This window comes from Pocillopora damicornis, chromosome 2, assembly GCF_964200805.1.
Source record: "Pocillopora damicornis chromosome 2, jaPocDami1.2, whole genome shotgun sequence".
NCBI classification, from domain to species: domain Eukaryota; kingdom Metazoa; phylum Cnidaria; class Anthozoa; order Scleractinia; family Pocilloporidae; genus Pocillopora; species Pocillopora damicornis.
The window spans coordinates 21,013,999-21,037,456 of NC_142671.1; the positions used below are offsets into that span (position 1 = coordinate 21,013,999).

Consider the following 23,458-nt stretch of genomic DNA (forward strand, 5'->3'; position numbering starts at 1 on the left):
AATTATTTTTCTCTCGTATTAACAGCTAGTTTACTCCTGTGGGACACACCTTTTGTTGATCATGGTGCAAATTGCTAACACCATTAATCTTGTTTTCTTAGAGACCGCTTCTATTGTTTGCACCTTTTTTGTCACTAAGTAGAAAGGCATAGTTTTATTTTGCGTCGGATAAACAATTGTGTCATTGGAACTTCTGCCATGAGCACAAGTTTAATTGAATGATGCAGGAAAACAAACCGCCAAAGAAAACAATACAACGAGGGAAGTTTTCAGTGTCAAGGTCTTTCTCCCGTAAGAACGGTGGCCACCAAAGCGAAACCTCGTCTCATGCGTCGAACTCATTACGTGATCGATTTGCTCTGCCAGAGAAACATTTGGAGCAAGCGGATGAAACAACCAACAAAGCCATGATCGCTTTACCGAACCTTCCTTCCATATGTGAGTTTATAATGTTCTCAAACAACCGGCCAACGACGCAACCTGCAAAGCAGTTGTGGCCGCTCACAAAACTTCCACCAATGTATGGTGGCAACACGAGACAACGAAACACAGCTAATAATATGAGAGTCACAATTAACTCTGCCAATTATGGACTAACAGAGCATAAGAAAGCACTGGCAAACAAAGGACCTGTTACGTGCTCTAAAAAAGACATCCGCATGGAAATAAAGGGCAAATTGCCTGAAGACTACCGGAATCCCACGATCAAAGAGACCAAAAAAAGAATTTGGGATTGGTTGAGAGAATCAGAAGAACACCAACCGGCCTATGTGCGGCGCGCATACACTTATAGAAAAACTATAGAATCGAACCAGTCGGATGACACGCAACGTCAAACATTTCAACAAAAGTCGACCCTAGCACAAAAAAATTAATTTACACTCAGCTAGAAGTAAACTTATTAATGGCGCTTGAGTTTTTTATGGTTTACTCACTAAGAAAATTTACTAACTTCTTCTTTTGTGTTTTCCATGTGGTTTGTTCATTTTTTTGTGGTTTATCTAAGTCTGGATGTTGTTTTACACGCAACGAAAAATGAAACTGTCATGAAATTTTCCTATTGTAAGTTATCATCAAATTTTCTTACAACTAGCACGACAGGTTTCATAATGAGGATATCTAAACACTTCTAGATACTAGTTCTGTACCAGTTCTGTGCTAGTCATAAATTCAAGTAAAGTATGTCACTCATAAAAAATAAGGTACACAAAGAGCTTATTCTTAGCGAACTGAAAAACTCAATTAACCAGTCAAGCAAACAACAAACTGCCTGTAAAACAAATTGTAAAGCTTATGGTCAGTGGTTAACGACGTTAAGGTGTATTGCCAGTCGAAGGCACTCGTCGTCTGATCTGGTTTGTTTTCTTTAACTGATTTTCTTTGAGACAATTAAGCCAATGGAGCGATCCTATCCCGGAAATGTTCTTAGTTGAGGTAGTCTGGCGTAATGTGTCTCTCAAGTTGTAAGTAAACAAGTTAAAGGCAGTGACATAAAATTGAGGTGGACCAAAGAACAAAAGAGGTATTTGACTTTTTTTCAAAAAAACAGTTTCGAAACTTAATGGAATGTTTTACCCGCGCACTAGTAGACACAATAGTTTATTGCAACCACAGAAAGCCGAGACTAGCTTGCGCCATAAATCTTGCTGATTTTTTAAAAAGGTTTTGCACTACCTGCATGTATGCTTGACTAGTTCTCACATGGGAAATTAGGTTGATGGAATTGTCCTTTATGTGAAAGTTAAGTGCAAAACGCTGAAATAGTGATAACAACTTGCGTATGCTAATGATACCGAGGCCTTAAAGCCAGCATTTTGAAACAGTCCTCTTCGCGTCAAGGCATTGTCTATGCTTACAGAATCAGATGACATTACTTGTATTTCTTGAAGCTCCTATCAGATTTTTTTTTAACACAAGCACATTCATTCTCCTAAATAAAGACTGAACGCTATCAATATTATCATAGTGAAACTAATCGTACGTAAGAATTAAATCAAAGGTACACTTACGAACATGAAGATTGAATTGGTGACCTTTAGTATTTCTAAGCCAGGAATTGCCTCCCGACAGCTTGAAAGAAGAATTTAGAAGTAATTATATATCATGTTTTAATTTTCTCAATGACTTTGTTTATTGATATAATTTTATGATTCTTTGTTTCATTGTTAATTTGATTGTCAGAGTTATATGAAGACATAAACATGTGACAGCATTTCAACCAGGTACCTGAAATCTCCTTTCGTTTAAATTTCTAAAAAATTTTTTTGCCATGTGCTTTACGAGAAAGAATAAAATATATAGTAACAAAATCCTGGTGTACGCGAGACAGAAGTACTTCCTCATGTTTATAACTATATTATGAGCACGAAACTCTTTTCAACATCAGCAGTAGCGTATATCCTGATTTTTGCTTCAAGTTTTGGCTCGATATTCGATGGTAAGTAGGGAAACGGAGAACCTCTAATAGCTTATTGATTATGGTGATTATTTTCAGAACTATAAAATATAATACATTAAGATAATAAATTGTCACGCGATTCTGTTTCTTTTTTGTTTAGATGAAAACGAAAGTCAGGAAGCATCTGCCGCAGATTTGCTTGAGCTGTACGATAGACAAATGCAAGGTTAGAGACAGACATATACAATTTTGTTAAGAACTACAAATAAGACATGTTGTCATGTCTGAAGACATAAATGCTAATCAAATTCTGGGCTGTAGATTTGTGCAGGCATTCGTTCTTATGTTAGCAATTTCATACGCCTGCACTCACTGAATGCCCCCACCCCCCGATCGTTATCAATCTGTCAAGTCGGCCGGTCAACCGTCTTGCATTTGTATCTGTTTGTATTTCAATCGCTCTGTGAATACATTTTTCCCGAGTCTGCAAAATATCCGTGACTGTGCGGTGGATAGCTTTACCCACCCGTCCTTTCGCAAAATCAGAGCCTAGCCTATATTTGCAGGTTAACAAAATCGAGCAATGATTCGTTAACTCACTCGCGCATACTTGCGTTTGTGAGTTGGCTTCAGCTTGCGTTCTTTTGTTCATGGCAGCGGTTGGGATGGCAAATAGTCGTAACTAATGGTTCATCTATTCCAACGACTCTCCCACCTATAGAAATTTTTAGGATTGTTTCAATACTTTCGATATCATTAAAAGGACTTATTAATATTGTTACAAGGTGGAAGTGAAAGTTTTAAGAGCATAATGGCCCGCGTGCGTGAACTTGAAAAAAACTTTGATCGATATCCGCTTGGCACTGTTGGCTTATGCTATTGTTTATTTTCATTTCTGACAAACGCTAATGAGTGAAATAGAAGCATTTGGAGAGCTGAACCTTGGGAAAGATTACTTTGAAGGTGACATGCTATTAACAAAGCACCAAAGAGACAGCATCCAAAAGTATTGGCAAGACACGGTCGATAACACGCCAGTGGAGAGGGATTTCCTGCAGAATGGTTTTCTACAACTTTGGCTAAACAATACGGTGCCATACACCATAGCACCAAAAATGCGTAAGGCAGCTTAATTAAATTGAATCCAAATATATAAACAATTCTATGACCAATTCAACTTTGTCCCATATGGTGAAAATGGTAAGAAATGATCAGTGACGGTCACAGTAATGGAATGTATTTTTTTCACTGGACGGGAGGCCCACAGGAACATCGTGCCTGGAGCTGAATCACGTAAGCTTGACTCTGGACTGAATCGAATTCCATAGAAAGAAACTCCCAATTCTATAGTTCCTTAAGTGCATATGCAAATGAGACGCACATGCCATGCGTTCACTAATATACATCGCTGTCTGTGATCTATTAAAACATGTCAGGTCATAAAGAAGGTCATAAACAAACTTTTGAAGAAGAAATTATCCCCAGAGCCATATGTTTTACAATCCAACATAATGACGAGCTGAGATTCAAAAAAATAACCTAAGCGGTCGTAAACTTTCCAAAATTATTGACTTCGAACGTCACAACTTTGAATCTTGCTCTGCAAAGCCTACCTGTAAAATAATGTAGTCTCGCACTCTTTTCTATCTCTTGGTGAATTCTTTGAACAGTATCCTAAAGAGCATTATTGAATCAATTTATGATTATTTACGACGAGTCGAAAAATAGCGCTGCTGTGTGAGTGTGCTCTCCGCGTCGGTTCCCGCCTTGAATTGTGTGCGGCCCGCGTTGATTCCAATTCCCGCCATTTAAGTTAAACTCACTTTGAGATTTCTGACATACTCCGGAAGCGCATGCGTCCGCGGCCGGCCAGGTTCCCAAGGATCGTTCCCAAGTTGTATGCAAAATAGCGACTTCCGGTAATTTGGTGTTAATAACTGAGTTGAAAACGAAAATTCGCCACCATAAAGAGTTTAAAGGCTGACGTTTCGAGCGTTAGCCCTTCGTCAGAGCGATCGCTTTACGGTAGCCAATTTGCGTTTTCAATTCAGTTGTTCACACTAAATTATCTGACGTTTAATATACTTTTTATTGCAGGCGAGGCGAGTCTCACAAACATTCGTGCAGCTATCAAGGAATGGCAAGACAAGCTTTGTATCGTTTTCAAGGAGCGGAGGTTCGAGGATGACTATGTGGAGTTTGCATATGAGGGAGGGTAGGTAATAACTCCAAAAAAAAAGAAAAAACGAAGGCAAGTAACGCTCGTGAATGAATAAATGCAGAGCTGGTTAAGAAGAATTTTTACGTTAAAGATTATGAATCGTGTTCACTTCGCAAACAGTACTTTTACGATTTTGTTCTTTGTTCCTAGCTCTTAAGTTTTTGCTCTTTATGTTTTCAATAGTTAAGATTTCAAGCCTAAGTCTCCTTAAAATTGTTAAATTAAAAGCGATTATGTGAAAAAGTTGTGCTGGTCAAACGAAACCATTTCTTCTCATTCAAACTGCATTTTAGTATTCATGCGATATGGTGATTATATTTGTTTGTACGTTGTTTGTTTTGTACGTAAGGCTTTTACGTATTTTTTTTCTAGTTGCTCTTCAAGTATCGGCCGCATTGGAGGTCGTCAAGTCGTATCTGTGGGATCTGTTGGAACCGAATATGCAGACATGTCCTGCAGGTCTCCTACGCCTTACGGAAGCAACGTGACTATCACTTGTAGTAAAGGCAGCATAATGCACGAGATTGGGCATGCACTTGGCTTCTACCACGAACAAAATCGACCAGACCGTGATATGTACGTTACAATAGTTTGGGACAATGTGATGCCGGGTAAATTAGACTGATTTATCAAGTTTCATTTTTTTCTTTGTTGTGGAATGTAACCTCCTCTCATTAATTGATGAGTGAATAAGTGATAAAGAGAGATAGTCTAGCGATGTAAATGTCTTCGTCATATTTATCTTGACAGGATGTAGAGTCAATTTTAGGAAAGAGCGTTTTCTGACGATTTACGGGCAGGATGTCCCATACGACTACAATTCGGTGATGCACTATGGTTCTTTTTTTTTTGCCCGTGAGAGAGGTATGAGGACCTTACACGCAAAGGTTAAAGGTGTAAACATTGGACAAAGAGAAAGACTAAGCTCTTTGGATATTCAGAAAGGACGGTTGCTATATCAGTGTGATAGGGAAAGGGGTGAGCAGCGTATTGTGTTAATCTTTTTCATCGCTTAATTTGCGTAGAATGATTTTTTAGTTTATATTTCCAAGTTTTTTAGATTTGTGTAGTGCGATGCAGATCTAGAAAACTTGTGCCTTCCTTTGAATCAATGAGCAGAAAAACTTAAATCAATGCGTGCAACTATGCTATTCGTGTTTTCCCGCGCTTCCTCATTAACCCATTGTGATATTTTCCTTTGCTTGGACTATCGGTTGTAATTACTTTGGTTTTGCCTCTATTACACCTAGTTGAAAACTGCTTATTTTATTAGAATAGCAAGCCGAGTTCAAGCTAACATAAGTGAGCTGGCTGGTGAGAAACCTTTTGGGCACGACACTTTGAGTCTGGGATAATGAAGAGGAAGGAGAATGAGGAAGATTTAGGAGAATAAGGGGTAGAGAAGGGAAGTAAAGAGAAGAGAAGAGGAGATGAGGGTGGGGCAGTCAGTGGGGAACGAAGTCGCATCATGGGAGGGCAATAAGCTGTCGAGAAAATTTTGTATCGCTTCTGTTTGGTGAAGGGAATAGTCTTTTTTATATTTTAAACTGTTCACCAGAATGACCGACAAAAATGATCTCTTCAAGTACTTCAAAGAGTTCACTATATATTTCATTTGGAATAGGATAAGGACAGAGGATCCCGGCCCAGTTGCTCAAAGGGTGGATAACGCTGTTCAGCGGATAAGTGTTACCAGAACGTTTTGTGCTATCCAACGGATAGAGATTTATCCAGTTGGTAGCCTTATCCACCCTTCGATCAACCGGAGCTTGGTCTGTAAGGAGTGAGGATCTGGTCTGCGAGTTCATTAATGTCTCTTCATGACTGAACTGGTCTGGCCAGCGATAACTGACATCGATTGTCATTATTGTAGAGAAGATGAGACGACGAATATGAGACTTCTATGGAGAAGTATGCTTCAGAAACCATGGATCTTTATCGCCACCATTTGAAAGTATCCATGAAAATAAACTATCTACCGCAGTTTTAAGATTTTGAGGAGTTTCCTAACGTTTGAAAATTGTCTGCAAACATGCTGAAAATTCCACTACTGATGGACACCGCCACTTTGAAAACAAGCCAGTAAAAACAGCTCAAAAACAGCTGCTGTCCTGTTTACCAAAAATAAAATATCGTTATTTTATTGAAGTGTAGCTCATACTTGCTCAAGTCGAACGTCACGAGATGGAAAAGATAGGTTGGAGACTTTGTTACGATTAAGGTAAATGGCCAGAGTGCGAAGCATATTCAAAACTGTATGGCGGCCTCAGTAGTCGAACTTTTGGCAAATTTGAAGACAACTTTCCAAAGGTCAAAACACGGTCAATGTCATAAGTTCATATATACTGTTTAATGGTGGAGATCAAAGTTTATGTGGTCACTGAAGAATACTTGTTTTTCAAGACAGCTGATACTCAGACGAGAATTAAGTAAACTTTGAACAGAACATCAGGGACTCAATTTTCTCACGTGTTGCCTTTCTAAACTCTCTTAAAGGATCGACAGTGGTTGGAGTCAAGTAATGTGATGCAGAGTCCGGCCGGTCTTTGATAAAACGTGTAAAAGAAATCGAACAACCTGAATTTGGAGTCACTTCAGACATTGTGGAGCCTATTATGCATGCGGATTTAGGAGACAGGCTGATATATAGTTAACGCTTAAAATTAAAACTTCAGCCTCATTAATATCAGGTGTAATTAAAGAATGAAAGAAAATACTGTTTCGCCTCTTAATCGTTACCATTTGCCCATGAATCATTGCAAAGATAAAATTGAAATTTGAAAAAACATATTTTTAAAATGTTTCTTATTTTAGAAAGTGAAATCTTGGTAATTTCAATTAATAAGCTAGAAAATCTTTAACCTCACCTATAAGATTAAAGAGAATGTACCACCTACCATTTGTAACTATGTTTAAAAAGGCTCCATTCGTGAGCACTCAGGAAAACTAAACCTACTAGCAAGTTATAAAGTTATCAGCTGGGGAGGAAATAAAATAAGTCTTAAATCAATAGTGTTGGGGTTAAGGTACAACGGCGATTGCAACGAGAATGCGGTAAAACAAAACGTTTCATGTGCAGAACAATGGCTCAACACGTATGGTTTAAAACTTTACAAATTTCTAAGATGTTTCTACAAATTACCATCGCAATTGACTATTTAGCGTATTCTCAGAGCGGAAATCTCATGCTAACGGTACGTGAAGAATCATGTAGTTATCTTAAGCTAAACGCTGCCCCAACTTGTAATGAAGAAGAGGGGACTACCACCATTCCATTCGTCCAATGTTTGAGACCATCGGCGAATCTTCAACATAACTGTCACTTTATTTTTCAAATCGACATGCTGTTTAACGTCACTATTGAGACAGCTTTAAAACTTTCTTATATCTCAGCAAGTCGGTGCCAAATAATTCTATGACATAATATATCAGTATTGGGTATCATTAGCTTGAATTTGCCTCCTGACCTAAGACCTCTAGTTCAGCGAAATGCTTTTCCACTTTGATTTCATAACTATAGGACATAAATAACTTGATAAAGCAATTACTTCACTTGACTAGCATTGCCTATGTCGTGTGAGCATTTTTCATACCCTTTAAGACAAGACAATAAGAAAGCTCAATGCAAGCATTTTATGCTTAAATTAGACATTGTCTTTAAGGTCCTACAATGGGATACCAGTCGTAAGTGATCTCAAGCATGAACCAGTACCTGCTTAACAACATTGCTGGTGAACCAATCGCGTTGTTTGCTGTTTTACGCTCCATACATTCTCTTTTATTTTGTGGACCATCTTTCTAAAACGAAAATCTTAAAGGGAAAACTTCCCTTTCAGATATCCCCGGTGCAGGTGAAAGAAAATTGAATTTTTAGCAGGTAAGATGCCCTTTTGATCTTCATATTTTTTTATGAAATATATGTTGGTTCCAAACTAAATGGAGTCGTAATTTCTACGAATTCGCTGAATGGCTGTGATTCACCGTATTTCAACTGCAATTTTAACTGTTATATTACTACAGTCTCACACTTTATGCTTGAAGTTATCATATATGAGGCGAATTAACTGTCAGTGATCAATTACGCCTGAAAATGGCAATGATCTTATATTCGACATTCCTTGTGGCTCCATCTGTCAAGCAAAATCTTTCAACGATCATTTGAGGCAAATCAATGCCTATAGGGGATTTACACAATAACGTTTTTTCAAGACATACTCATTTTTTCCAATTTGAATTTTGTTTTCGAAATTCCGTAGGAAGTCGTTCCAAAATTCCATTCTTTTCATTGTGATTTGCCTGCTTAGTGGCTAAATGATACCTGCAGTTTTTACTCTGCCGAGCACCATTTGGTACCAGCGCTTTTGTTGTCTTTCCATTTTTACGCTTTTGAGAAGTACAATAAAAACACCGACTCGAGAAATAAACAGAACTAATCGAGTTCTGAAATACTCATTTTTTTTTCTTTTCAATGATTTGGTCAAACTCAGTGAGTTTGTATTGCACCGAAACCTGAGTTCGTAAACGCACAGTACTTTCTGAAATGGTTCAACGAGTATTTGTGGGAAATATAGAATGTACTGCTGTTAACTACATTAATTTTTTCGGTTCCATCCTGAAGCCGCATAAAACCCCTTGCCCTCCCTCCCCCATTTTCTGTTTAATTATTTTCATTGACTCTCCAACTGTTCAATTGATGCAGTTCAGTTAAAAGAAAGTTCTCATGGGACAGGCCAACCAATCAGAACTGTTGAGAATTACTCAAATTCGAGCTGTCTGTCAATCGTGCAATTACTAATGTATCAACCAATTTTTTAAAATTTTTTTGGTCATTGTTTTGTGCTCTCAAGGAACAGGAGGGAAAGGATGAGAGTTTTAGGCCTTCCAGTTTTTGTTTTGTTAATGCAAAACATTTTCATATGCCGAGGTAAGAGTGTAAACATTGTATAGTTGTAGATTGTTTTAATCGTGTGGTTACTCCTCTTGCTCCAGCCACGAGCCGATTAATCCGGCTGAAACCGAGCAGGAATAAAGAAAATGAATTGAAGAATGAAAAACTATATATACTCTTAAGGAAGATAAATAAAGCCAGGATGGAGGACTTGAGAAGAATATTTAGTATCAGGAAGTAATACGAAAGCAATAATTTCCTTGCTCAATTTACTTAGTGTACAAGCCTTTAATTCTTCATTTTAAAGAAATTGCTTGATTGTAACTGCATTTATTAAAATATATAACAAACTTTATTGGTGACACAGTCCTTTCGGGGTGCATTTGCTTCTAAAATATTACCTTACGTTAAAGTAGTAATGCATTTTAGCTTTTTTTTCTCCCTCAGCCACTTTAAGTGAACCAGACAATTCTACAGATTTGGATCCATCCATAGACCCCGCGAATCTGAAAATGTATGACCAAGAAATGGAAGGTGAACGATAGCTCGTTACTTGCTTTACCCTAATAGTAAAATAATGTTGGTACAATCGTAAAGATAACTGCATACCGAGAATCTTTGTCATTATCGCCATTTTTTGTTATGTCATCGACATAGCTATCCTCATCAGCAGCGTCATCATCGTCGCCATCAATATGATAGATGGTGACGCAAAAAATTGCTTAAATCCTTTAGTTTCTACTCTTTCTACTGGGTGAACGAGCCAAAACTAACACAATATACATTTCCTGCTATGATTTTCTTAGCGATAAGTGTTTGTCCGGTGTACCATCTTGTAAGAAGCTTATACAGTGATATTACCTGACCAGCATGCCTGGTAAAAGACGAATAGTCCATAAACAGGTAGATGCGATACGATTACGGTAACATTTTCTTTAATGCCACTTTTTTTCAGCAACATTAGGAGAATTAAATCTTGGAATGGATTACTTTGAGGGAGACATAAAGCTAACCCAACAACTTAGAGACTACATAAAGGCCTCTCGGGGAAGAAACATTCTCCAAGCCAGAGCACTTATAAGAGATGAACGAAAATTGTGGCCTAATGGTGTGGTGCCATATGCGCTTGCTAGTGATCTGAGTAAGTAAAATCAGCTACCTTAAAACAAGCAAAAGAGTTTGTGCTCTAGGCCTTTACAGATTTAGTAGAGAGGTCTCCTCTCCTAAATGTGGCCTCAGTTTTAAGCCCTTTGCCTCTTACAAATTTTTCATATAAACAAGAAATATTTCATTTTGTCAAGGCGCTTCAAATTGTTTTGCTTTTTGTTTGTTCCAAGCTCTCTTTTAATATATAATGGGGTAAAAGTGTCAGAGTGCACCAAAGAGGGAGGCGAACAATCTCCCCTTAATCTCTCTAGCTTTTTTTGCGTCATTCTGCCAGTATTATTGCCCTATTTTTCAAATCAACTGAACACCTGAAAGAGGTACGCGTCCGTATGCATCTCTCATAATTCACCTCCGTTATGTGATAGGGGGAGAAATCGGAGGATCTATTTTGGGCTCGTTATGTTTAATAAAATAGCAGAGGGTAAAGGTCTAAAGTGGTATTTCATCGACTGAAAGTATACAATCAATTTCAGCCTCAATGATAATTAAGGGTGGGGGAAACACAAAGACCATAAGAACGAAGCTATGGGCCTGCAAATTTAGGTTCGAATCATCCCGACACTCGAAGGGAGCAAGAGGTTTAGGTGACGGCTTATGAAATCATTTATAAAATTACTTGGGGATGTGAGTGCAATGCGCCACCATTAACCCCTAGATCTTAACCTTTATTGTAACTCAAGGTTACTGTGATGTTACACTATTCTTCTCTTCTCTAATGAGCCTCCCGCCCAGAACTTTACGTTTGCTCTTCTTCCCCCCTCCCCCTCCCATACCGTCTTGAAACCTCTAGAAATAAATATATGCCACCTTCTTTCGACCCCTTAATTGGCTGATGGTCGTGTTAAGAACATTAAAAGTTACATTGATCGAAGAGAGAGCGGGATTAGAATCCTATATGCAGGCAAATATTGCGATTGATATCTGTGATTTATTAAAATACTTGAGAGCGGATTTAATTTTAAGATTTGGGAACCAACACGATTCTAATGCTGATCATCATACAGGTACAGAGAGTCAAGGTTACATAAATTCAGCAATACAAGAGTGGGGTGACAACACGTGCCTGACGTTTAGACCTAAAAACGACGCCGACCAGGATTACATAGAATTTGTCTACGAGGTAGGGTACGTACGAAGCTTATCCTGATGTAACTAAATCTACTAAGCCTGAATTTGGTATCGTAATCACATCTTTCCCATTCTCTTTTCATTGACAGCGTTAACGGAAAGTTGCGGTGATAAACTATCATATCTTAAAGCAAAAATAATAAAACCCCATCGTTATTTTATTGTGACTGCAACACTTTATCCGCCTTTATTTCTGTCGAGTGCCCAAACAACCGCTTCTCTCGAAGGCAACGACATTTACTTGGTTTCCGCCCTGGTCTGGTCACAAGTGTGTTTAACTTTAAAGAGCCAATTTGCAAGGAATTTGTTTCTTTTTTTTCATCTTTTCGCCCTCAGATGCTCCTCATATGTGGGACGTATTGGCGGCCAGCAGACGATTTCAGTCGGAAACGCAGATGGCTCCATTACTTGCAAACACGGTAACCTTGTTCACGAAATTGCTCATTCTCTGGGATTCTTTCACGAGCACAGCCGACCGGACCGTGACCAGTACGTTGAAATTAAGTGGGGAAATATTGAAATGGGTGAGTGTGAAAGAAATTTTAGACAGGTAACAGTTGCACTATAACCGCCTAGTCGAGTATACTAGGCCGGATTAGCACAGGTGTAACGATGTTCTTGTCCCGATTTCTGGTTGCGGTGTAAGGGCTATTTATCACTGCTGGTTGCAGTGTAGGGGCCAAACACGGTAAACAATCCGAATCCTACTTTCATGGGCGTAAGCTCAACGGGTGTGAGCTTTTAGTTACGTTTGTAAGCAGGATTTTGCCGTTAAGGGGCGTAAAACGATTTCAGTGTTTTTTCAATAGCATTCACGGAGATGCCAGGATTTTTCTCGGTATGAATATATAAATCTTGACAAAAGAGAGGGGTAGGGTAGGGGGTCGCATGCGTCCTCAAACCCCTACTAGCTCCCGTCTTTAGCTTACCGCGATTTTATTCAGAAGAATTTACTCCAGATCGAACTTTTGGAATTTTTTGGTTTCAACCTCCCTCCTCCCCATTTCCTGTCTTTTACATCAGTATGAGAAACACACTTACAAATTGCCGTGGTGTCGTAAAGTGTTGAAAGCTTCTCCCTCTTTTGACAGGTTATCAAAAGAACTTTGAAAAGGAAACTAAAGCTACTGTGAACTCTCGAGATGTGGAATACGACTATGGCTCAGTTATGCACTACGGTGAATTCTTCTTTACGAAGGGTAAAGGATTAAAAACTCTGGAACCAATACAAGACACGTCCGCAACCATTGGTCAGAGAGTCGGGCTCAGTGACCTGGATATAAAACAAGGAAATTTGCTGTATAGTTGCCCAGGTTTGGTCATGGTTACTCTGTTTGTAAAAATTGATGATGGTGTTCCAAGATATCGTTACACTAAATAACGTAATACAGCTTGGGGTCACAATCTTGCATAGAAAGCCTTAATTTCAATCCTTGGGTACCTCGAACCACAAGGTATAAAACTTATTACCCAGGTTCTACATGACTGACTGGTATGCAACTGTTCCGTAGAGGTCTGGGTTCGAGACTAACCGTTTTAAATTTTTTTCTGCAATCGCAGTCATTATGTGAATTGTTTCGAGGAAATCGTACCACCATTTTACCAAGCGTACGGTTTGCGATTGAAACCAAAAAATGAAAACAGATAAAAAAGACTTTTCGACCGCACCTTCATATATACAATTACGGGTCAAAGATCGAATTTTGATGATGGTACTATTTTCTTACTAGCCATCTTCAGAGCCAGTTATATAATGAAAGAAGTAATATGAAGGAAATGATTAAATAATTATCCTGCAGGATTTTTAATAATACCGTTAGTGTGCATATTTTTATATTTCTGTGCGTAAATTTCGTTTGAGGTTGGTATTTGAATATTTTGGATGCAGGTTATAAAGATGACATAACAAAAGGACATGGAACAAGCCAAGCCCCAGTAGACGAAGAATTGTGGGATAAACCACTCCGCGAACACGAAGTTAAAGTCCTTAGAAGTAAAGTACACAAGAAAAACGCCGAGAAGAAAAGCAGTCATCTTCACACGATCTTGAAAAAGAAGGCGGTTCCCAAGAAATCAACCGCGCTAAAAAAGGCTTCTCTTACCAAAACGGAAGAAAGAACAGCCAAGCACTCTAAGCCTGATTCCAGATCAATGGTGTTGAAAGAAAACCAGATAAAATCTCAGTTACAGGAAGCGTACCACCAGGATGACGCGAATATTTTAGAAGGAGATGACGAAGAAGACGATGTGTCTTACTCACGAGGTAAGTGTATTATAACAACAAACTCTGCTCCTGAGGGAAAAGGTTTCACTCTTTATCTTGTATTTACAGGAACGTTATACATACATTGAATGAACAAACAAAGAATAATACACTTTTTCTTGTGGATATCGAATTTCTTTTCTCGTGTTCTACACGATATCTCACAAGTGAGAGCAGCGAACAAGAGAGATATCGATTAACACCAATTGACAGAGCGGTGCGAAAAGCGAGTGACGCGTCAAAACTGATTATCTTAATTTTATACGTGTGTAGTTACGGCTTTTTTCAAAGCTAGGAATTCTTGAAGAAACCGCAGTTTAGATGATAAAATGTATTTTAGTTCTTCGATACTCTGAAATGTGGAAGTCTCTTCAACCATATGCATTCTTGTAACAGGTAACGAGGTCGACTCACTTTCTACGATTACTGTCATACACAATTTAAATACAAAAATAGAAGCAGCTGATGGCATCTCGAGTAGCCTTTATGTTTTCTATTTTTTCTTATGTTTGGTTCGATATTCCTATATATTAATCCTTAAAAAAGCGTTGAATGAATAGTGTAAGCAACAATCTGTTAAAATATTCAATGGAAGAAACACCAAAACTCCACCCCTATTCCGCAGATGTTAGCTCGCCTGCGAGTGCCCCAGAAACACCCAACCAACTTGCCACTGATAGAGCAACGCTGGCTCAGGAAGAGGAAGACGCAGTTCAGCAACAGGATAGCGACGAAATAGGTACAGAAACTGCTTTCCCACCCCTTCCCTATTATTTTTCCAAGCTCCGCCGTATACGCTTCAGGTCGATCGAAGCTGCGAGAAGCGTATCGAGAAATCTGCTAAGCTATGTTACTGAATGCAAGTTCATCAGCTTTGAAAGGTTTTTGAGTGGTTAATCCTTTAAGTATTTCTCCCAAAGCAATCTACCGACATAGAGTCTACCTTACAGTGTAAATATTTCGTTGTATACTTTCAGTGAACTCTAGGAGGAAAAAAAAACCTCCTAACCCTTTCACTCCTTATATCTTATTTGTAATTCTCTTTACTCTCTGCCATGCAATTCTCATGATATTAGTTTAGAGAATTTGGTGTTGGATCAAATAAGAATCTCCTGAGAATATTTTTCTTTATTTTCATAACCTGTCTGTTTAATATTCTGTCGATAATGTGAGGGGAAATGCTGTCTTGGTTACTCATGAGAGTCAAAGGTTAGAGAAGATGCAGGAGCCATTTCTACGATACCAAACCAAACAATAGAAATATAAGCGTTGTCCGAGACATTCCATCGTTCCAATATTAAAATTTTGAAATGTTCTTGTGCCCTTAACCATTAATTTAATGTAATAACAAGTTTTTCTTGCTGCTCAGCAGGCGAGGAGAATTTAGGAAAAGACTACTTTGAAGGCGACATGATACTGACACCTGACCAAAATGATTTCCTAAGCAATATTAAGAAAGACGACAGCGTGCAACAAGGTTCCAAACGGGCTCTCATTAAGGACAAAATGTATCTCTGGCCGAATGCCAAAGTGTACTATAATTTTGACAAGGGAGTAGGTAAGGGAATGAAACGTTTACCTCACACAATAACATCTGTATGCATATTCTCCATACAGTTCTCTTATCATTTCCCAAGGTGCCGTTAGGGAGAATTTGTTTAACAATTAAGAATATCTTGGCTCTATCCGGCGATTGTTGTTTGGAACCTTAAAATTCTCACCTCTAGTATTAAACACAGCAGAGAAATTCAGTCTGTATCTTCGAACAGCGACGTCTGACGCCTAGTGATTTCGCTCCAACGTAGATTATCAATTTGTGACTGTGTTTCTGTTTGTTGATCAAATACGACTCACCTCAAGAGTAAACGCATCTGGTTTAGGTGTAAAATGTACAATCTAGAAAGAAAGAACTCCTAATTTATACAGTGGGTTTTTTATTTATCTTACTTAAGATAGGATAGGAAGGAGACGAGCTCGTGCAGCTATGCGCCACTGGCAGAGACACACTTGCCTCAAGTTCAAACGAGTCAAGAAACCAGCCGACGACTTGGGATATATAAATTTCGTTTTTGAGGGAGGGTAAGTGTTGAAATCTCTTTCTCTTTTACTCAATTTTTCAACTCAGCTGATTTCAGGTTTGTGATTTAAGGTCTTTGATGATGACGAGTAGAGCGGTTTTCGATTTAGTTTCTCAAACCAAATCAAAGCACTGACAACGGCCAATCAGAACTCAGGAAAATATAGCAGCGCGCCAACGAGAGCTCAAATTAAAACTCGAGAAACTTGAAACGCGGGAAAAGCGGGTGACCAAATCGTGATTGGTTTAAGTTTTGCATTTGACTTGTCTAGAGTTTTCTCGACCAAAGTCAGAGCAAAGTTTAGCAAAACTAGAACAAACTGGATAGCTATTACAGCACCCAGATAAATTTTCCCTCTTGAATTTCCTGTATAAGCGTGAGTGAGACATTTTCAGCACGTTTACCTGTCTATCTCACATTGATACAGTTCCTCATTCAGTACGAGTGCTCGTCATAGCAGGCTTCTTTTACACTGACGGATTCTACATTTTATGATTTTGCTAAAGATTGCCTTTTATCTTTTCGGGGATCTGTTATTTAATGGTTAATAAACAATAAAGGTTTTTCACCGAACTTGCTGTAGAAAGTTATCCAGGATTGCGTTGGTTTTCCTCGACTTGGCTTTATGATTGTTTACAGAAATTATGGGTTCCTCTCTCTCTCCTCTTCCTTAATGACTGTATACCTTCCTCTCAGCCAATTAGCATCAGATGATTCAAAGGTAAACCCGCCTAGCAAATACTGAAACCCTGTTGTATTACATCAGTGGAGGACTCAGGAACTAAAAAGACCCGTTTAGAAATGTTCGCTAGTTTTTCACTCGCATTTCCTGCGGTTCACGCGATTTGATTGTTATGGTCTCAACTCGTATTAGTTTCTTTCAATAATTTCATTTGTTCTTATTCAGTGATTGTTGTAATAGGGTCTTTTGTGGTTTTTACGACACTCAATCGAAATGCAGTACATCTTATAGAGTTAAAATTAATTCAAACGTGGAAATTTTGTATACATCGGCAAGTATTGTCTATACATGCCTGTTTTACTCACCTGTTCACTAGCTGTGCTTCCCGAGTTGGTCGCGGTGGAGACAAGGCCCAGAAGCTGACAATTGGAAGCAAAGCACTGCGGTGTAAAATAGGAAACATAATTCACGAACTGGGTCATGCTGTTGGCTTCTTTCATGAGCACAGTCGACCTGACAGGAATAAATATGTTCGAGTGCTCAAAAAGAACATCCTTCCAGGTAAAGAACATAAGTAACGTCGCTTAAGAGCCAGCGATAAGAGAATATTCATTGATTGTTGCGTTTGTGTCTCGCGCACTCTGAAGATTCTCTTTAGTTTGATCTTTGCGTTAGTGTCGCGCGCACTCTGAGGATTCTCTTCAGTTTGATTGTTGCGTTAATGTGTCGTGCATTCTAAGGATTCTCTTTAGTTTGATTGCTGCGTTAATGTGTCGTGCACTCTGAGGATTCTCTTTAGTTTGATTGTTGCGTTAGTGTCTCGCGCACTTTAAGGATTCTCTTTAGTTTGATTGTTGCGTTAATGTGTCGTGCACTCTGAAGATTCTCTTTAGTTTGATTGTTGCGTTAGTGTCTCGCGCACTCTGAGGATTCTCTTTAGTTTGATTGTTGCGTTAATGTGTCGTGCACTCTGAAGATTCTCTTTAGTTTGATTGTTGCGTTAGTGTCTCGCACACTCTAAGGATTCTCTTTAGTTTGATTGTTGCGTTAGTGTCTCGCGCACTCTAAGGATTCTCTTTAGTTTGATTGTTGCATTAGTGTCTCTTGCATTCTAAGGATTCTCTTTAGTTTGATTGTTGCGTTAATGTGTCGTGCACTCTGAAGATTCTCTTTAGTTTGACTGTTGCGTTAGTGTCTCGCGCACTCTAAAGGCCTACTTAAGGCCTATTTACACGGCACGACTTTGTCGCATGCGACAAGCTTACGACAGGCCTACGACACGAATTGTATCGTGTAAATCAAACCTACCACTCGCTTACGACTGTCGTGCACGTCACGAAAAATGTCGTAGGATTTTAAAACATGTTTTAAAACGCTGCGACAATCGTAGCCGAAATTGATAGAAAATGACGTATTTTGTGACAAATTTCTACTGAGTAGGGGAGGAAGGTGAAATTTTCTTGCGTCAAAATGGCGGAGGAAGTCGCCTCCGGAAAGTCGAAGACTGCTTCCAAAGCGAAAAATACATTCTCAGATGAGGAAACAGAGAATATTATATCACTGTGGAGCGAGGAAGAGGTTCTTTTCCTTCTCTTGCAAATTATTAGGGAGCTTAAGCAACCACGACGACGACGCTGGGTACGACGCCAAGTAAAAAATGAATTTATATTTTATGAGCGAAATTCACAGTTGTCTAGATCTGTTCGGTTCGTTAATGGCTCTAAAATCGTGCTCGAGCTAAATGTGCAATGGCGGCGTGTAATTCCAAATGGAAATACGAAATATTAGCCGTCGTCGTCCACGTTCCGTACAGGACGCAGAATTTGGTCATTTCACGTTGTTGTTTTGCAGAGGATGGCAAAGAAATGTACAAAGATTTATAACGCACGTGCATAGCCATTGTTCTGCTCATTAAACCTTTTGTTGGATGACGTTCTCGTTGCCGTTGTCGTCGTGGTTTGCTTATTAAGCTCCCTATTGAAACAATGACCGCGGCCGAAACGAGTGGAATTGCACGCGATTTTGGCATGTCGTAGGTGAAAATGTCGTGCGCGTGTAAATTGTCCTAAGTCATGTCGTAGGCCTGTCGTAAGCTTGTCGCATGCGACAAAGTCGTACCGTGTAAATAGGCCTTAAGGATTCTCTTTAGTTTGATTGTTGCGTTAGTGTCTCGTGCACTCTAAGGATTCTCTTTAGTTTGATTGTTGCATTAGTGTCTCTTGCATTCTAAGGATTCTTTTTAGTTTGATCGTTGCGTTAATGTGTCGTGCACTCTAAGGATTCATTTTAGTTTGATTGTTGCGTTAGTGTCTCGCTCACTCAAAGGATTCTCTTTAGTTTGATTGTTGCGTTAGTATGTCGTGCACCCTGAAGATTCTCTTTAGTTTGATTGATGCGTTAATGTTTCGTGCACTTTAAGGATTCTCTTCAGTTTGATTGTTTTGTTAATATCTTGTGCGCCCTAACGATTCTTTTTAGTTCTATTGCTTCGTTAGTGTCTTGTGAACTCTGAGAATCCTCTTTCGTCCGACTTCTTCGTTAGTTTTTGTGCTCTCTGAGAATTCTCTTTAGTTCAACTGTTTCTTTCGTATATTGTGCACTTTGAGGATTCTCTTTATCCGATTATTTCGTTAGTACGTTGTGCACTCTGAGAATTCTCCCTTTGTTCGGTTGTTTTTTAATATCTCGCGCCCTCTAAGTGGTCACTTTGATTTGATTGTTTCGTTGGTAACATATGCACTGTAACGTTTCCTCTCAGCTCAATCTTTTCACAGTATCCGCTCACTTCAAGGATTTAGTCTGGTGCGTTTGTTTCGTTTGTGTCACGCTCACTCTGAGTAATCTCTTTAGCTCATTTTTTCGTTAGTATTTGGCGCACTCTGAGGATTATCTTTAGTTCATTGTTTCTGTAGTGTTTACGCACTCCAGAAAATTGTCTTCAGTTCCCTTGTTTCGTTAGCGTCTTGCGCACTCTGAGGGTTCCATTTACAGTTCTATTGTTTTGTTTATAAGTCGCACACTCTCTTTAATTTAATTGCTTCGTTGGTAGTTGCACATTTTGAGGATGCTCTTTTTCCGATATTTTGGTTGGTATCTCGCGCACTCCGAGGATTCTCTCGAAGTTCAAATGTTTCGTTAGCATCTAGCCTACTCTGAGTATTCTATATATTTCGTTTGTTTCCTTACTGTATAGAGCACTTTGAAGATTTCCTTAAGTTTCATTCTTTCTTTAGAATCTCGCGCACCCTAAGTAATCATAAAGAGGTGATAGTTTCGTTAGTATCGTGCGTACTTTAAGTAATCTCTTTAGTTCAATTACATCGTTTTGTATGACACACTGTGGTTTTAATTCAAGTATTAATTTAGTAAGCCCCTCGTCAGAGTGAAAGAAAACTCGGAAGGAACGAGATTGTATAAAGATGAGAACGATTGACGGAGGTTTGGACAGCATAAAGCGTGACGCTGCTTGTTCCATTTCGCGTAGGTTACGAAAGAAACTTCTACAGATTTGGAAAGAAGTGGATTGATTCAAAGGACGTGCCATACGATTACGGATCTATCATGCACTACAACAGAGCATTTTTCTCCCGTTTTCCTGTCATGCTCGATACTCTGATTCCTCTGCGGCATGTTGATATTGGTCAGCGAAGGGCTCTCAGTAAATTCGACATCCTGCAGGCTAACTTACTCTACCAATGTGATGGTGAGTGTTGTCTAGACTTTTTACTGCAGTATTTAGCCGGATTTACGAGGCGAAAAGTCATTGTTCGTAAATATATATTTTATTTTATCTTAGTAGATATAACTAAAACAGCCAATAAATAGGTCCGCAATGCATATAGGTAGCTTGCAGACTGGCCCACAGTGGCAAATACAGTATGTGTACAACGGATAGGTGTGTCCTCTGGATTGTCTCATTTTTGACTACTGTGGCTTAGTCAACAAGCCTCCTATGGAACTGTCAGTCAGGTGATTCAGGTCTTACTTTATAATGATATGTTTGTGGTTATGTAGCCTGTTTTCTTTTCGTTTTTGCTAGGGAGGAAAAAGTTAACTGACGAAGAGATAGAACAGCTCAAACAAGAAAGCAATGACCAAGCTAGCGGGTCGGAAGGTTTGTAAATGATTTTGCTCAGGAACTGAATTGAGATTGGATGAAACTGTGTGATCGTTCACCTTCCTTTTTTCCAGTCGCCTGCGCGGATGTTTACGATCGCGATTCTTGCTCTATGGTGAAGACCCGAGGTTATTGTCAGAAATTTCCGACAAGCATGAGGACAACGTGCGGGATCACGTGTAACTTGTGCGGTGAGTCGATTTATAACACCATCATCAGTACCATATGTTTATCTCTCACCAGACAAGGCGCCATTACCTCCTTGTCAGCATACCTAAAATTTGTGAGCCTGCGAACTGACTCTCATGAGGGCAGCGGTACACGCGTCAATGTCTGCGAGATTCGAGTAGGCGATAGAGCAAACCTGCGAGAGGTTTTAGTAGGATGTGGCAAGAGGACTGGAAATAGAACCCTCGCGGACCTCCCGCCTGCTCACATCGCTTGCCTGCTCGAAAAGTGCAGGCTTTGCCGCTCGTGTCGCAGCGCCTATGAGCGTCTGCTCGCATTTTGAAACTCTTATGAAAGGAATGATATCCCTGCCTTCTGATTATTGAGAAGGGAAAATTTAAGGAGAAATAAATGGTAATCTACCGTAAGTGGTGTGCTGTGGATTTACTTTATAATGATAAGTTGTTTCAGCAGTAATTATCAACCACCCAGCTTTTCAAAAATATATGCTCTATCGATGTGAATGCCTTATTTTGTTTCTCTCAGGATATAATAGAATAATACCTGAAGGTCATGTTATAAATTTAAATCTTGTTAGTTAAAAACTAAAATGGATTGCAACGTAACCGAGATATGTTTTCTGCATAACGTGAAATGTTGCTTATTGATTTTTCTTGTGCAGCTTTCCTTTTTAATTTGAATATATCTTTGCCCTAGACAGGCAAAGTAGATATACTTGTAGCGGAGCTCGCAGAGCGTAGCCCCATAATCATACAAAATAGTAGTAACTCATCGAGCCGAAAAAATTTGGATGTACGACCGTACGACCGTACAAGGTGCTACTTTTAACATGCGTGGTCAACTGTACCGCGGGCACGCCAACGCCACGGCTTTGTTCAGTATTCCAGTGGTCAGTGCACTGGGCTCCGAGTCGGACGACCCGGGTTCTAGTCCTGGCCGGGGCAAGGCGTTGTGCCCTTGAGACGTGCGGGAAAAAAAATGCGAGCTCCGCTTTTAGGCTTGGCTAAATCTATATATTAGATTATTCAACTTGTAGGCAGTAATTACAAGGATTCCCAAAGAGGATTAGGGGCGAGAAAAAAGACCTCAGCCACACATGCGGTGTCGCGTAAAAGTTTGGTCACCAAATTGAAGATTTCTCCACCTAAGGAAGTGACAGGATCTAAAAGAATGGTCCCTGAGAGGAAACCTCAAACTACTTCAGATACTACTGAATTTTGAGTAAGGTATACTTTGTGTACACTTAGTGTTACATGGTGTAACTCTTAAAATGCCCGTTCATTCTCCAGGCTTTAAAACTAATCTCAATCCATTCATAGAGTAAAAGCAAAATGAAACTATAGTAAACATAAAATACCACGAGGGTGGTAAGAAATATGTTATTAAGTGAAATAGTTGGTAAATAAATAAACAAATAATTAAATAAATATGTAATTGAATAAGTAAATGTAAAGGAGTGCGCATGGTAGTGTCAAGATTAAGCTCCTTACTCATAACGAAAATACTAAAAATGAAAGCAAACAATGCACTGAAAACAAAACGAAATTAAATTTCGGTTCAAAAAAATTAGTCAAACAAAATGAGCTTTAGAGGGAATTGAATAGCATTAAGTGGATGAATAAGTAAATGAAGTAACAAAATAAATACATTGGTAAAAGATATAATCTATAATAAATCAATGAACAAATATGGATAATGAAGATTATTTTACTCGTAGTTAAAAAGCTGTTGATAATAGTGGAACTTATGTTAAAAATGTAATGCAGTACTGCGTTATATCCATCACAACCCTATGAAGTATGCAATATTCCTATGTGTTTTAGTTGTTAGTGGTAACCAACCGTTGATGTGTTTCGGATATAGATAATTTCATCCATTATATAGTCTCTTACCACAATGCAAACAACTGTACTACATAACAACTGATGTTCTTATTTGTTTTTTTTTAATAACTTGTATTTCTCGTTGTCGCCTCTATTCTTTTTCACTTAATTTGATTCTTTTTTCTCTAAGTGTTGTCTAATTAGCTAAACATGGTGTTCTTTCTTTCCTGCAGATCCTCTTCATGCGTTATATCAAAAGTTGAACTCACAAATTTTACACATTTAAACGCCACTTCTTTCTTCTTCTTTCAGGAATGAATGCCAAAAAAAAGGAGACCGTCCACAGACATCACAACGACGCTTCGTCAAATACAGCAAATTGAACGCTTTTCTAAGTCAACTAGCACCTTAGCAGATGAATATTTTTTTTTCTGCTGTTGCTTGTTTTTATCATTCGGCTTAATTCTGCCAAAGCTCACAAGAATCAGAAATATTCAATATTTG

At 38.9% G+C, this 23,458-nt stretch overlaps 3 protein-coding genes across 11 annotated transcripts in view; all 3 read left to right on the plus strand.

Moving 5' to 3' along the window:
* Positions 1-206: 206 nt before the first annotated feature.
* Positions 207-1,291, plus strand: LOC113683941 (uncharacterized). Its single transcript, XM_027201230.2, has one exon. The coding sequence runs from the start codon at positions 219-221 to the stop codon at positions 873-875; it is 657 nt and encodes a 218-aa protein (XP_027057031.2). The 5' UTR covers positions 207-218; the 3' UTR covers positions 876-1,291.
* Positions 1,292-1,657: 366 nt separating this feature from the next.
* Positions 1,658-7,632, plus strand: LOC113683943 (hatching enzyme 1.2). Of its 4 annotated transcripts, none has more exons than XM_089196890.1 (7): positions 1,658-2,222; positions 2,559-2,624; positions 3,307-3,517; positions 4,496-4,613; positions 4,992-5,230; positions 5,370-5,597; positions 7,116-7,632. In XM_089196890.1, exons 2-7 carry the CDS (start codon positions 2,559-2,561, stop codon positions 7,139-7,141), a joined length of 888 nt encoding a protein of 295 aa, XP_089053016.1. In that variant the 5' UTR covers positions 1,658-2,222; the 3' UTR covers positions 7,142-7,632. The 4 variants fall into 4 exon arrangements, with proteins under 4 accessions (XP_089053016.1, XP_089053017.1, XP_027057033.2 ...); XM_089196891.1 differs by having other exon boundaries at positions 3,320-3,517; XM_027201232.2 differs by lacking the exon at positions 1,658-2,222 and adding an exon at positions 2,229-2,437 and having other exon boundaries at positions 3,320-3,517.
* A 709-nt stretch (positions 7,633-8,341) lies between these two features.
* Positions 8,342-23,458, plus strand: part of LOC113684005 (uncharacterized) — a 15,550-nt gene continuing 433 nt past the window's right edge. The window contains exons 1-17 of one of the 6 annotated variants that reach the window (XM_089196897.1): positions 8,344-8,496; positions 9,467-9,543; positions 9,955-10,041; positions 10,463-10,648; positions 11,679-11,799; positions 12,139-12,326; positions 12,894-13,115; positions 13,691-14,065; positions 14,691-14,804; positions 15,438-15,623; positions 16,018-16,144; positions 17,202-17,386; positions 20,310-20,528; positions 20,865-20,939; positions 21,017-21,133; positions 22,168-22,357; positions 23,267-23,458. The exon at positions 23,267-23,458 is cut by the window's right edge and continues 433 nt beyond it. In XM_089196897.1, the coding sequence (XP_089053023.1) occupies positions 9,483-9,543; positions 9,955-10,041; positions 10,463-10,648; positions 11,679-11,799; positions 12,139-12,326; positions 12,894-13,115; positions 13,691-14,065; positions 14,691-14,804; positions 15,438-15,623; positions 16,018-16,144; positions 17,202-17,386; positions 20,310-20,528; positions 20,865-20,939; positions 21,017-21,133; positions 22,168-22,352 (2,448 nt within the window). In that variant the 5' untranslated portion in view covers positions 8,344-8,496; positions 9,467-9,482 and the 3' untranslated portion in view covers positions 22,353-22,357; positions 23,267-23,458. Of the gene's footprint in view, positions 8,497-9,466; positions 9,544-9,954; positions 10,042-10,462; positions 10,649-11,678; positions 11,800-12,138; positions 12,327-12,893; positions 13,116-13,690; positions 14,066-14,690; positions 14,805-15,434; positions 15,624-16,017; positions 16,145-17,201; positions 17,387-20,309; positions 20,529-20,864; positions 20,940-21,016; positions 21,134-22,167; positions 22,358-23,266 lie in introns of all 6 variants that reach the window. The other 5 variants (XM_089196896.1, XM_089196895.1, XM_089196894.1 and 2 more) reach the window with 5 other exon arrangements.

Coding starts and splice junctions, on each gene's coding strand:
- LOC113683941 (XM_027201230.2), top strand. CDS start 219: ATGATGCAGGAAAACAAACCGCCAAAGAAAACAATACAACGAGGGAAG.
- LOC113683943 (XM_027201232.2), top strand. CDS start 2,359: ATGAGCACGAAACTCTTTTCAACATCAGCAGTAGCGTATATCCTGATT. Junction 3,518..4,495: donor CACCATAGCACCAAAAATGC/GTAAGGCAGCTT, acceptor TTTTTATTGCAG/GCGAGGCGAGTCTCACAAAC. Junction 5,231..5,369: donor TTGGGACAATGTGATGCCGG/GTAAATTAGACT, acceptor TTATCTTGACAG/GATGTAGAGTCAATTTTAGG.